The sequence below is a fragment of the Sus scrofa genome, chromosome 4 (assembly GCF_054392235.1).
Source record: "Sus scrofa isolate SSC_HxYL_T2T_F1_AM1 chromosome 4, Sscrofa_HxYL_maternal_Yorkshire_Landrace_v2.0, whole genome shotgun sequence".
Classification (NCBI taxonomy): domain Eukaryota; kingdom Metazoa; phylum Chordata; class Mammalia; order Artiodactyla; family Suidae; genus Sus; species Sus scrofa.
In genome coordinates, this window is record NC_139386.1 from 15,510,517 (window position 1) to 15,523,895 (window position 13,379).

A 13,379-nucleotide genomic window follows, 5' to 3' on the forward strand; every position below is an offset into this window, starting at 1 on the left:
TGAGGAAAATTGTTAAGATAAACCTCAGAGATCTGGGGATGTTGTTTGTTACTACAATATAGCTTAGCCTATCCTGGTCATAGACTCTTTACAGGGTTGTCATAGGGATTAAAGAAGGATATCTATGAAAATATCTAGCATTCTGGCTGCAATAAAGCTGCTACTATTAGTATTACCTATTAATAAAGGACAAAAACCACATAAAAGGTGAGGTTTTCAACAAATGGTGCTGGGAAAACTGGATATCCACATGCAAAAGAAAGAAGTTGGACCCTTACCCAACATCATATACAAAAATTAACTCAAAATGTATGAGTCCTAAACATAAAAACTAACACTATAGAAGATCTCACTGTAGCACAGTGGCACTGCAGAATCCTACTGCGGTGGCTCAGGTCACTGCAGAGGCACAGGTTCAATCCCTGGCCTGGCACAGTGGGTTAAAGGATCCTGCATTGCTTCAGCTGTGGCATAGGTCACAGATGCGGCTTAGTTTCAGTCCCTTGCCTGAGAACTTCCATAGCCCCAGGTGCAGTCATAAAATTAAAAAAAAAAAAAAAAAAAACTAACACTATATCACTCTTAGAAGAAAACGTAGAAGAAAAGCTTAATGAAATTGGATTTGGTAATGATTTCTTGGGTTTGACCTCAAAGGCAGAAGCAATAAAATAAAAAATAGACAAATTGGACTACATCAAAATTTTAAAAAAATTGTGTAACAAAAGATACCACCAAAAGAATAAAAAAAGCAAGCCACAGAGAAAAAAATATTGGCAAATCCCATGTCCGATAAAGTATTAATGTTTGCCTTCTCCTACCAAGCAGGAAAGAGAAAGTGGTATTTGGTAAGTACCTAGCAGTTTCTGGGATGAATGTGTGCCTGCTACCCTGCCTGTTCCTCCACGTCACTTCCAAGTCTAAGTTCTATGCCTGACTTATTAAGAGTTCCATTAAATTTTGTATTCTGGAAGTTGTTTTCTGCATGGGGGCGGTGGTTACTATAAGAAGTGGCAAAATGAGAAAAGAATATTGAAGAGATCTGGGGGAAACATGGATGAGAGATGCCTGCTACATCCTCTAGGCATCAAACTCAGTGCTTCAGGTAAAAAAGAGACGCTCAAACATGCATCTACGCTGCTGTGTATAACATATTTGAAAGGTTTCAGATGTGGATGAACCCCTACGATGTAGATGGACCTTAAAAAAAATCATTGAGGAAAATATGCAAACAACTCATACAACTTAACAAAAAAACAAACAACTCAATTGAAAAATGGGCAGAAGACCTAAATAGACATTTTCCCAAAATATGTGGATGGCCAGCAGGTACATGAAAAAATGCTCAACATCACTAATTATTGAAGAAATGCAAATCAAAACTATAATGAGGTACCACCTCACACCAGTCAGAATGCCCATGATTAGTAAGTCTAGGAGTTCCCCTTGTGGCACAGGGGAAACGAATCTGACTAGTATCCATGAGAATATAGGTTTGATGCCTGGCCTCGCTCAGTGGGTCAAAGATCTGGTGTTGTCATGAGCTGTGGTGTAGATTGAAGGCACAGCTAGCATCCCAAGTTGCTATGGCTGTGGCATAGGCTGGCAGCTGTACCTCCAATTTAACCCCTAGCCTGGGAATTTCCATCTGTTGTGGGTGTAGAACTAAAAAAAAAAGTCTAAAAATAACAAATGCTAGAAAGGGTGTGGAGAAAAGGGAACCCTCCTACACTGTTGATGGGAATATAAATTGGTACAATCACTATGGAAAACAGTATAGAGGTTCCTCATAAAATTAAATATAGAACTGCCATATGATCCAGTAATCCCACTCCTGGGCATATATCCAGACAAAACTATAATTCAAAAAGTTACATGCACCCATATGTTCATAGCAACACTATTCACAATAGTCAAGACATGGAAACAACCTAAATGTCCATTGACGGATGAATGGATTAAGAAGATGTGGTACATATACACGATGGAATACTACTCAGCCATAAAAAGAACAAAATAATGCCATTTGCAGCAACATGGATGGAACTAGAGATTCTCATGCTCCGTGAAATAAGTCAAAGAGAAAGACAAAACCAGGAGTTCCTGTAGTGGCTCAGTGGTTAACAAATCCAACTAGGAACCATAAGGTTTCGGGTTCAATCCCTGGCCTTGCTCAGTGGGTTAAGGATTCGGCGTTGCCGTGAGCTGTGGTATAGGTTGCAGACGTGGCTCGGATCCCACGTTGCTTGTGGCTCTGGCGTAGGCTGGTGGCAATGGCTCCGATTAGACCCCTAGCTCGGGAACCTTCATATGCCACGGGAGTGGCCCTAGAAATGGCAAAAAGAGAAAAAAAAAAAAAAAAAAAGAAAGACGAATACCATATGCTATCACTTATATGTGAAATCTAAATTATGGCACAGATGAACCTATCTACAAAACAGAAACAGACTCACAGATGTGGAGGACAGACTGTGGTTTCTGAGAGGGAGGGGGAGGGAGTGGAATGGACTGGGAGTTTGGGGTTAGTAGAAAATAACAAAGGCTGGAAAGGGTGTGAAGAAAAGGGAACCCTCCTACTATTACAGTTAGAAAGGATAAGCAATGAAGTCCCGCTGTACAGCACAGGGAACTGTATCCAGTCTCTTGTGATGGAACACGATGGAAGATAATATGAGAAAAAGAGTGTATATATATGTGTGTGTATATATATATATATGGAAGACTGGCTCACTTTGCTGTACAGCAGAAATTGACACAATACTGTAAATCAAACACACTTTAATAAAAAAAATTTTTTTTAAATCATTGAGGAATTTCTGACTGAAGGCGGCCCCACCCTCTTTATTTATTTATTTATTTTGTCTTTTCTAGGGCTGCACCCGTGGCACATGGAGGTTACCAGACCAGGGGTCCAATTGGAGCTGTAGCCACCGGCCTACACCACAGCCACAGCAACGCGGGATCCGAGCCGCATCCTTGACCCACACCACAGCTCACAGCAACGCCGGGTCCCCAACCCACTGATCGAGGCCAGGGATCGAACCCGCAACCCCATGGCTCCCAGTCGGGTTCGTCAACCACTGCGCCACAACCGGAACTTTGGCCCCACCGCCTTTAAATCACTCACTAGGCAACCTCTTATAAAGGAGGTGGGGGCAGGAGAGTAGGGTCTGGGCTTGGGTCTCAGATCTGTTACACATGAGCCGGGTGATCTTGGAGGTTCCTGAAGCTGTTTCCTTGTCTACAGTATGGGGCTACTGGGGAGAATCAGTGAGAAGATCTATGTATTACTTTGTAATGTATAACAGCACTCAGCAAACACTGGTTATTTGTTACGTAAATAATAAGGGTCATTCATTTGGATATCATGATATAGAAGACGGTACATTAGACACTTTCTAGTCCTCTGCCTCTATCCCCAGTAGAGGACCACTACCCGCCACCACAAATGCCCAAACACAGACAATCCTCACAAGATGGGTGTTATCTTCATTTTTCGTATCAGAGATAAGATTCAGCGTTGCTGAGTAACTTGCTCAAGGCCACACAGCTAGTGTCTTTGCCTAAGTTTCAGTGCTATTATCTCAGTCTCCAGAGCCCATTTTTCTTTCGTTTTTCTTTATAGCGATTCAGTAAAAAATTGCCCTTTATAAATTCAGGAAAGCAGAGACACAAGTTTTCTCCTGATTTGGGAGGAACTATTGCTGTGTTAAAGGAAAGCTGAACTTAAGAGGCTTATTTGGAAACACCGGAGGCAGAGATGTGAGAAGAAATGGCAGTGTCCTTTTATAAACTGCTCCAAACACACTTCATCACCACTGGGCTTGAGAGGATTTTCATGAGTCAAGGAAAGATGGAATGGATCCTGCCTTTTTTTTTTCCTGAGACAATTGTCACTTGAGAGGCTGAACAACAAATCGAAACATCTTGTTCCAGGGAGAAAAGTGTCTGCAGTGCCTCCTTTCATACCCATAATCATCTCACCAACATTCAAAGCTCTACTGGAATGACTTTCAAATTGGGCTGCATTAAAATGCTGGGGTGACACTCAATGTGGCAGACAGAATAATGCTTCCCTCTGCCAAAAAAGTTCAGATCCTAACCCCTAGAACTGTGAATATATTATTTTACATGGCAGTAGGGTCTTTGCAGAAGTAAGTCAGTTTGGGATGGGGAGATCATCCTGGATTACCTGGGTAGGTCCAATGTAAGGACATGGATCCTTAAAAGCAAGAATGCTCCTGGCTACAGTCAGAGCGAGATGTGACTACAGAAGAAAGGCACAGAGGGATGCAACGTTATTGGCTTTCAAGATGAAGGAAGGGACCACAAGCCAAGGAATCAGGTAGCCTCTAGAGACTGGAAAAGCCAAAAAAAGATTCTCCCCTAGAGCTTCCAGAAGGAAGGTAGCTCTGCTGACATCTTGATTTTAGCTCCAGGAGGTCTGTGTTGGACTTCTGAGCTATAGAACTGTATGATAAATCTGTTTGTTTGTTTGTCTTTTTTCTTTTTAGGGCTGCGCCTGAGATATATGGAGGTTCCCAGGCTAGGGTTGAAACAGAGCTGTAGCTGCTACCTTATGCCACAGCCACAGCAACCCTGGATCTGAGCCACATCTGCAACCTACACTACAGTTCACGGCAACGACAGATCCTTAACCCACTGAGCAAGGCCAGGGATCAAACCAGCAACCTCATGGTTACTAGTCAGGTTTGTTCACCACTGAGCCAAGATGGGAACTCCAAATCTGTGTTGTTTTAATCCACTGGGTTTGTTGTAATCTGTTCCAGAATCAATACAAAATAAATATACCTGGGAGTATTATTGGTTGAAAGTTTCTTAGTCTGTGTGCTGGAACCTTTCTAAAACATAGGTCTGATTCTCTTTCCTCATGTTCAGATCCAACTAAATTCCATATCCTATTGATTCCCCCTGTAGGAATGCTACTTGTGACACCAGTTCCTGTCCTTCGAGGACTGGCTTCATGCCAGGCACATGCTAGACACTTTACATACATTTTCTCCAACCTTCACAACTTTTGCCAAGGAGGTATTAATTCCTTTCATCATCTGAGAAAATCAAGACTCAGAGATTAAGTGACCTGCCCAGATAGAAATGGTGCAATCAGGATTCAAAATTCCCTGTCCTCTCTAGCTGGCATCTTGGGTACCAGGGATGGAGGTAGGGGGTGGGGAACCCCACCAGTGTTCCAGAATCTGCCTCCTCCTCTCCATCCCCATGGCCATGGCCCTGATACAGGTTCTCATCTCCCACCAGGGCTTTGGTTACTGCTTCCTAAGATGCACCCCTGCCTTTGGATCTCATCTTTCTCAATCCATCGTGTACTGTAGGCAGAGCAGCTTCTCTAATAGGCAGACTGGTTTTGCCACTTCTCTGTTTAAACCAACCCTTCCAGGGGTCCCCACTTTCTGCTGCATACAGTCCATTCTTCCTGGCTGGGCACTCAAAGCCATTCATAATCTGACTCTGAGTTCAATCCCTCCCACTCCTCCCCACAGACCCATCAACACTGGTTGGCATCAGAATATGCCATGGTCTTTTCGTTACCCTGTATATGAACCTCCTTGTATGATGGACAAGGAAAGTATAGATCGGAGAGGTGACATTAGCTGCCTTAGGTCACACAGCTTGTATGAAGCAAAGTCAATAGGAGACCCCCAATTCTCCATTAGACCCCCCTGGAGCCTTAAAGAGACCATCTCTGATTCCTCCACTTGCCTCCTCTGCCTCTGATACTGGGTGGGAACAACCATCCTCTCTTGTGGGGAGATTTCATTACCTCTAGTCTGTCCTCCACATGGAATAAAAGTATAACCATTCCTCTCTCGCGCTTAGAAATCCTTTGCTATTCACCACCCTTAAAATAAAGGCTGAAGTGGAGTTCCTGCTGTGGCACAGCGGGTTAAGAATCTGACTGTAGAAGATTGGATGGCTGCGGAGGTGAGGGTTCGATGCCCAACCCAGCACAGTGGGTTAATGGATCCGGGGTTGCTGTGACATAGGTCACAGCTACGGCTCGGATTCAATCCTTGGCTCAGGAATTTCCATATGCTGTGGATGCAGACATAAGAAAAAAAGTAAAATAAAATAAAATAGGTTGAAGCCCTTAAAGGTGTGGCCCTTACACGACTTTCCAGCCCCATCTCAGGACCCTCTGCTTCTTTCTTGATACCCACCATCTTTCAGAGCCCTTCATGTGCCTTGATCCCTCCCACCTCAGGGCCTTTGCACATGCTACTCTCTGTCTGGAGTGCTCTTCTTCTCGCCATCTTTTTTCCTTAATCCTTCATCTCCCCTCTGCCTTTACTTCCCTAGGAAGCCTTCCTGACTACGAGACTGGCTACAAGTACTTTCTCTTTCTCCTGTACTTTGCCCCCAGGCCCCAATCAATTCATCAGCCTATAATTATCTGTGTGTGATGATTTGATTAATCTTCTGTCTATCAAACTCTGTGCTCTGTTAGAGCAGAGATTTACTTTATCCGATTGCATACTTTGAGTCCCCAGAGTTGATCACAGCAATTGGAGTGAGGCTGGAACTCAATATTATCTGTTGAATGAATAAACACCAACTGGCCCCAGCTGTGAAGTCAATCCCAATTTCCATTTATGTGTCTTTTGAGTAAAAAGAGCAAGAAAATTACCAAATGTTTCAGCTCCTGGAGACACAGAATTGGATATCCTATCCTGTGGGTTGTTTGGTGGCGGTGTTGCTGGTACTAATTATGTTTTGCTTAGTTAGTTTGGGGAAAAGAATTCAAATGTAAAAAAAATAAGCAAAACTACTCTGAACCAGATTTAAGCAGTAAGAACAACTCTAACCATCAAAATGAATAGATTCAATTAAAAAAAACTGATTTAAATCAAACCCACTTAAGAACACAAATAGGGACTCATGAAAACTTCTTGAGAAATGGGTCTTCTGCTTTCACAATTTTACGATTCTTTTTTTTTTTTTTTTTTTTGGCTCTTTAGGGCTGCACTTAGGGCATATGGAAGTTCCCAGGCCAGGGGTTGAATCGGAGCCACAGCCACAGCAACTCGGGATCTGAGCCACACCCTCGACCCACACCGCAGTTCATGGCAATGATGGATCCTCAACCCACTGATTGAGGCCAGGAATTGAACACACATCCTCATGGATACCAGTTCAGTTTGTAACCCCCTGATCCACAATGGGAACTACCAGTTTTTCAATCCTTTAGCTGTGATATCTTTAGGGCCAGGGCTGCACAATTAGGCCTAGGACATTTTATTTATTTTTTATACACAGGACAGCCATAATCGATAGCCTATGCACAGAATACCAGACATAGCTGGTTCCAAAATCATCCATGCTTACCACTTCTTTTTTTTTTTTTTTGTCTTTTTGCCTTTTCTAGAGCTGCTCCCGTGGCATATGGAGGTTCCCAGGCTAGGGGTCTAATCAGAGCTGTAGCCACCGGCCTACGCCAGAACCACAGCAACGTGGGATCCGAGTGGTGTCTGCAACCTACACCACAGCTCACAGCAACACCGGATCCTTAACCCACTGAGCAAGGCCAGGGATAGAACCTGCAACCTCATGGTTCCTAGTCGGATTCGTTAACCACTGCGCCACGAAGGGAACTCCCATGCTTACCACTTCTTTTCACACATTTCTTATGATGTCATCTAATCTGAAAGTGTTTCAAATACTTCTGCTAAAGGTTTTTCAGTGTTCCTGCATCTTTTGACATCAAAGCAGATTTGATGAGCTCTAGTTAAACTAGGGGAATTTTCAATCTTCAGCTTGTTTTTATTGTGGATTTGAACAATGTGCATTGTTTTTTTCAAGAGTGTACTTGTCACTTTACTGTCCAGAATCCAGCAATAATACCTTACTTCCAAAACCTCCCTGAAATAATGCTGCTCTTTGCCTTTTTAGCATCACCACAAATGTATGTTTCGCTTCTTCGTAAACCTCATCCATGAGACACATTCTTTACTTAGTGCTTTTCTTGGATGACCCATCATTTGAAGATAAAGCAATATCTTGAGGAGCTACTGAAATGCCAAATCCATGACAGCAAGTGGCTACGTTTGTCTTATCTCTGCTCCATCCCCACTGCCCAGCACATAAGGGATACACAAGAGATATTTTAAAATCAACACATTTAAATTTATATTTATTTATGAAACTTTTACCATCAAAAATAATACATATTTATTTCAGAAGTTTAAGGAGAAATAGAAAAACAAGAAGGGAAAGAAAAGATACTGTTACTTACAGATAATCACTATTAACATTTTGGCATATTCCTCTAGGTATTTTTACTTATGCATGTATATATGTATTTTTAAATTTTTAAATCATGCTATATATATAGTTTTTTTCCTCACAATGTATTCAATGTATATATCCCATACCATCAAGCAATTTTGATATCATTATTGCTGTGCACGTTATTCCGCAGTGAGAATGAACCACAGTTTATGTAACTAATCGCACTAGGAAGCAATCCCAATGTGGTAAACGCTCTATTTTTCAGCACTGCAGGAAAATAGGGCATTATGGTTATGAGGGAGTGAGCGTCCAGGGCCAGAATTCAGTGAACACTGATTCTAAAATCACGCAGAAGCTTTTTCAGTCTTTCTTTGATGAATCAAGGACATTCTAGAATGACTTTTCATGTGAAAATAAATTTCCTACTAAAGAAAACAGTAGCCCTGGTGCCCCTCGTATCAAGAGGGGAACCTCAACTCACCCTCCTCAATACCACCAGATGGCCCCTCAAGAAAGAAAGAAAGAAAAAAAAAGGCCCAGTATTATTTGGGTATGAGGCCAAACATTCTTTTATTTCTTTTTTTTTTTTTTTTTTTTTTCCCCACAGCTGCACCTGTGGTGTATGGAAGAAGTCCTCGAGCTAGGGGTCAGATCAGAGCTGCAGCTGCGGGCCACAGCCACAGCAATGCAGGATCTGAGCCGCAGCTGTGACCTACGCTGCAGCTTGCAGCAGCACCAGATCCTTAACCCACTGACGAGGCCAGTGATCGAACCCACATCCTCACGGACACCATGTTGGGTTCTTAACCTGCTGAGCCACAATGGGAACTCCATGTTTGCTTATTTTAACCAAGAAGCTCCTCACCTCCACTCCCTGCTTCAAACTGGGTGGCAGATCTAGACTGACCCCATCTGACAAGTATACTGGAAAGTATTTAAAGACTGCTTTTGAAATTAATTTGTGCTTGGGAGTTCCCATCGTGGCTCAGTGGTTAACAAACCCAACTAGTATCCATGAGGATGTGGGTTTGATCCCTGGCCTCGCTGAGGGGCTTAAGGATCCAGCATTGCCATGAGCTGTGGTGTAGGTCGCAGAGGCAGCTCAGATCTGGTGTTGCTGTGGCTGAAATGTAGGCGGGCAGCTGTAGCTCCGATTCGACCCCTAGCCTTGGAACTTCCATATGCCACACCTGCAGCCCTAAAAGGAAAGAGAGAAGAGAAAAAAAAAAAAGAAATTATTTTGTGCTTGAGTGTCATGGTAGAACCTACCACATATGGTGGTAAGACTAAGTGCTGAATCGTGCCAAGGATGGTTATTTGTACCATGGTCTAGGGTAGCCCCGTATTTGGTGGGGCCTATGTATCTGGCGAAAGAGAATTCCTCTTGGTACCCTGGAGCCCCCCATCCCACTTACCCATATATGAAATCATATTTCACATGTCGAAAATCCCCACGTGGAAATTGCCATAGAGTGTAAATCCAAATGGATTTTCCCAGAACTCACTACGACTACTGAGCATGTGCTATAAGCATTTACTTTAATGGAAAAGCAGCAACGTTTCTAGTTGGAGTTTCAACAATGAAATATTTTAGGTGATTTATAGAAAGTTTTCTCCAAGCCTGTTCCTCAGCCTGAATAAGTGAATGTGCTCTATCAATTGTAAGGATTAAACCAGGTTAAGATATGTGGGAGAGGTTCAATATCTAGTCATTTGCTAAAATGTTTTCCGTCTATGTGCAGTAAAAATTTGATTTAAAAGAAAGCACTTCCAACACAAATCTCAGACCCAGAATTAAACTGCTCAGAATAAAACCAATTACAAAAAGAAAACATTTGCCTTAGTCCATTTGAGGTCACCGTGCATCATCACGGGGTGAAGGAACCATTATTTCATGCTGCCCAGGAGCAAAAGCATGACTTGAGGCTTTTCAATTGGAAAGGTGGTGGAAGGAGTGGGGTGGGGAGGGACCATTCTTTTCCCATCTCCTCGGAGAAAACTGGTCTGTCCTTTGACTTAGGGAGTGGCTCCTGGGCCCCCTGGGGTCATCCTCTTAGCACTCAGCACAGTGCCTGCACAGAGCACAGATTCTTACATGTGTACAGATGAGGAAGAAGAGACGAGCAGGAGGAAGGACCGGTCCAGGTCCTCCACGGTCCTCTACGAGCCCACGACGATCCTGCGGCTGATGGCTCCCGGCAGGGTATAGATGAAGAGGACCAGGAAGATGACGAGGATGATCAGGATGAAACCGATGATGATGTACTTCTTGTAATTCTTCCAGATGAGGTGGTACAGGCACTTGAAGGGGCTCATGAACCAGGAGAAAGAGGTGTCCGGGCGGCTGGGAAGGAAGCAAGAGGGGGTAAGGGAAGGGGCCACGTTGTCCACACGTAGGAATCTCAAGACCTCAGGGCGAATTTCTGAGTCCCATTTTCCAGGGACCCACAGAGAGAGGCCTGGGGAGGGGAGACGATGTGGCCTGGAAACAGAAGCTAACATTTTGGCTGACAATGATTCCTCATCATTTTATTTTATTTTTTAATTACTTAATTTTTTCCTTGTTTGTCTGCATCTGCAGCATATGGAAGTTCCCAGGCCAGGGACTGAATCCAAGCCACAACTGTGACCTATACCACAGGTGCATCAATGCCGGATCTTTAACCCACTGTGCCCGACAGGATATCAAAGCGGCAACACCAGAGACCAGCCAGACCATTAACCCCGTGTGCCGCAGAGGGAACTCAAGACCTCATCATTTTAAAATTTGGTCTGGAGGAGGGCAAGAGTCTAGTTAGAACCTAGCCAGAGGTCTGAGGGCCCTCTGTCTGTCCCACCCTGATCTCAAGTCCCGCCTCCTCCTCCTCCATGAAGCCCCTCTGACTACAATAATTCCCCTCCTTCTGAATTCCTACCTCACTCATCCCTTGACCTACTCCCCTTTTGAACCTAATACATGTCTTCCACACTCTGATCACTATTTTGTGAATCTGTGTGTTCTCCCCAGACTGAAAGTTTCTGGAAGGCAGAGGTTACATCTTGTATTTCTTTGGTGTTGTGCAAAGTATTTTTTTTTTATTTTTGTCTTTTTTCCTATTTCTTTGGGCCGCTCCCGCGGCATATGGAGGTTCCCAGGCTAGGGGTCGAATCGGAGCTGTAGCCACCAGCCTACGCCAGAGCCACAGCAACTCGGGATCTGAGCCGCGTCTGAGACCTACACCACAGCTCACGGCAACGCCGGATCGTTAACCCACTGAGCAAGGGCAGGGACCGAACCCGCAACCTCATGGTTCCTAGTTGGATTCGTCAACCACTGCACCACAACGGGAACTCCCAAAGTATTTTTTTAGTAGGTACACATTGTAGAAGCTTAAAAAATAATTTTGAATGAATGAAACACTACAGTTCCTAACACTAAGAGAGGTGAAAGGTCAATACAGAGAAAGGACCACCTGTTTATCATGAAACACCTGGTGTCTGGGAAGGAATAGGACAAATATATTTTGAAAGAGTATTTTGTATACATACTTCATGATCTGTATATGCTTACTTTTTAATTGATATATAACCATGGTTTAAATAGGATAGGATAACCCTTGCTGCTAGTTATTCTACTTCTGGAAACGTAAAGTAATAATTTATAAAGGGGAAACATTTTCACCACATTATAATAATAGAAAAAAAATAGGAGTAAATTAAATTTCCAATTATGGGGTGGTAACCAACTCAATTATGGGTAGGAAGTCTCTGGACTATTCCGGAGACATTTAAAAAATCCCAATTATGACAACTATGGCAACAAAGCAAAAATTTTCAGCAAGGGATAAATGAAACATGGAGATAATTTTGCTTGCATGGTTAGAGAAAGATTAGAAAAATATTCATATGAAATTCATATGGCCATGAAAAAATTAGTAGCAAAAATGTATGAAATTATCCTGGGAATGCTTATGTGGTAGTATTATGGAAAAGTGCCATGGCCATTTGTCAAACACTCTAATATTTTTGGAGTATTTGTCAACTATAGGTGCAAAAGGCTACCTGGTTTGGATGATACCTATTGTCTTATTGTCTGCCTCCTCACTTCTCGCTTCTCCCAGAGGACTCCTCTGGAGAGATGCCTTCATTCTTTGAGATGGAGACTGCAGAGGGTTTCCCATTTCTGATGCTCATCTCTTCCTGCCCCTTTTTAGGGCTGTACTCGAGGCATATGGAAGTTCCCCGGCTATGGGTCGAATTGGAGATCCAACTGCTGGCTTTTACACCACAGCCCTGGCAATGCCAGGTCCAAGCTGCATCTGCCACCTACGCCTCGGCTTGTAGCAAGGCAGGATCCTTAACCCACTGAACAAGGCCAGAGATCGAACCCACATCCTCAGGGACACTATGTCAGGTTCTTAACCTGCTGAACCACAACGGGAACTCCCCTTTCCTTCCCCCCCCCTTTTCCATTTCTGATCTCCCCCCTCAATTGCACTCACTTGGGCTTGGCCAGGGGCTCTGGCTCCTTTCGGGCTTTTCCAACAGGATTTTTCTCAGCTTCTTCTGCTGTAACAAGGTGGAACTCAGCTTCAACCTTGCCCTGCACAAAGACAAAACTGTCAGCTTTGTCACAAAGAACTGCTTCCCTTTAGAAGAAGTGTTATCACATGGGAGAGTGCCAGGAGGGATTCTGACTCTCCTGCTGCTTTATTTGGAGGAAATATCTCTTTGGTCCTGGGATAAGCCATTTTTACGATAGACAAGAGGAGCCCTGACATGATGGTGCTCTTGAGTTTTGTGAGGAGAGTGGGTCTCCAGGCACATAGACAAACATATTCTCACTCATGTGGACTGTCCCATTTGTAACCATTTAATAACTGCAGCAGTCATTACAGAAAATAGTAATTTTTTTGGGGGGGGTCTTTTTGCCTTTTCTAGGGCCGCTCCTGCAGCATATGGAGGTTCCCAGGCTAGGGGTCAAATCAGAGCTGTAGTCACCGGCCTACGTCAGAGCCACAGCAACGTGGGATCCGAGCCATGTCTGTGACCTACACCACAGCTCATGGCAACGCCTGATCGTTAACCCACTGAGCAAGGTCAGGGACCGAACCCGCAACCTCATGGTTCCTAGCGAA

The 13,379-nt window shown here is 43.7% G+C and overlaps 1 protein-coding gene across 5 annotated transcripts in view; it reads right to left on the reverse strand.

The window, feature by feature from the left end:
• Positions 1–8,135: 8,135 nt before the first annotated feature.
• FER1L6 (fer-1 like family member 6) overlaps positions 8,136–13,379 on the reverse strand; it is a 188,607-nt gene continuing 183,363 nt past the window's right edge. For 4 of the 5 annotated variants that reach the window (XM_085021681.1, XM_021088953.2, XM_085021679.1 and 1 more), the window contains 2 exons: positions 12,744–12,844; positions 8,136–10,606 (listed from right to left, as the gene is read on the reverse strand). In XM_085021681.1, coding sequence (XP_084877807.1) covers positions 10,423–10,606; positions 12,744–12,844 — 285 coding nt within the window. In that variant the 3' untranslated portion in view covers positions 8,136–10,422. The remainder of the gene's footprint in view (positions 10,607–12,743; positions 12,845–13,379) is intronic. The other variant, XR_014843370.1, reaches the window with a different exon arrangement.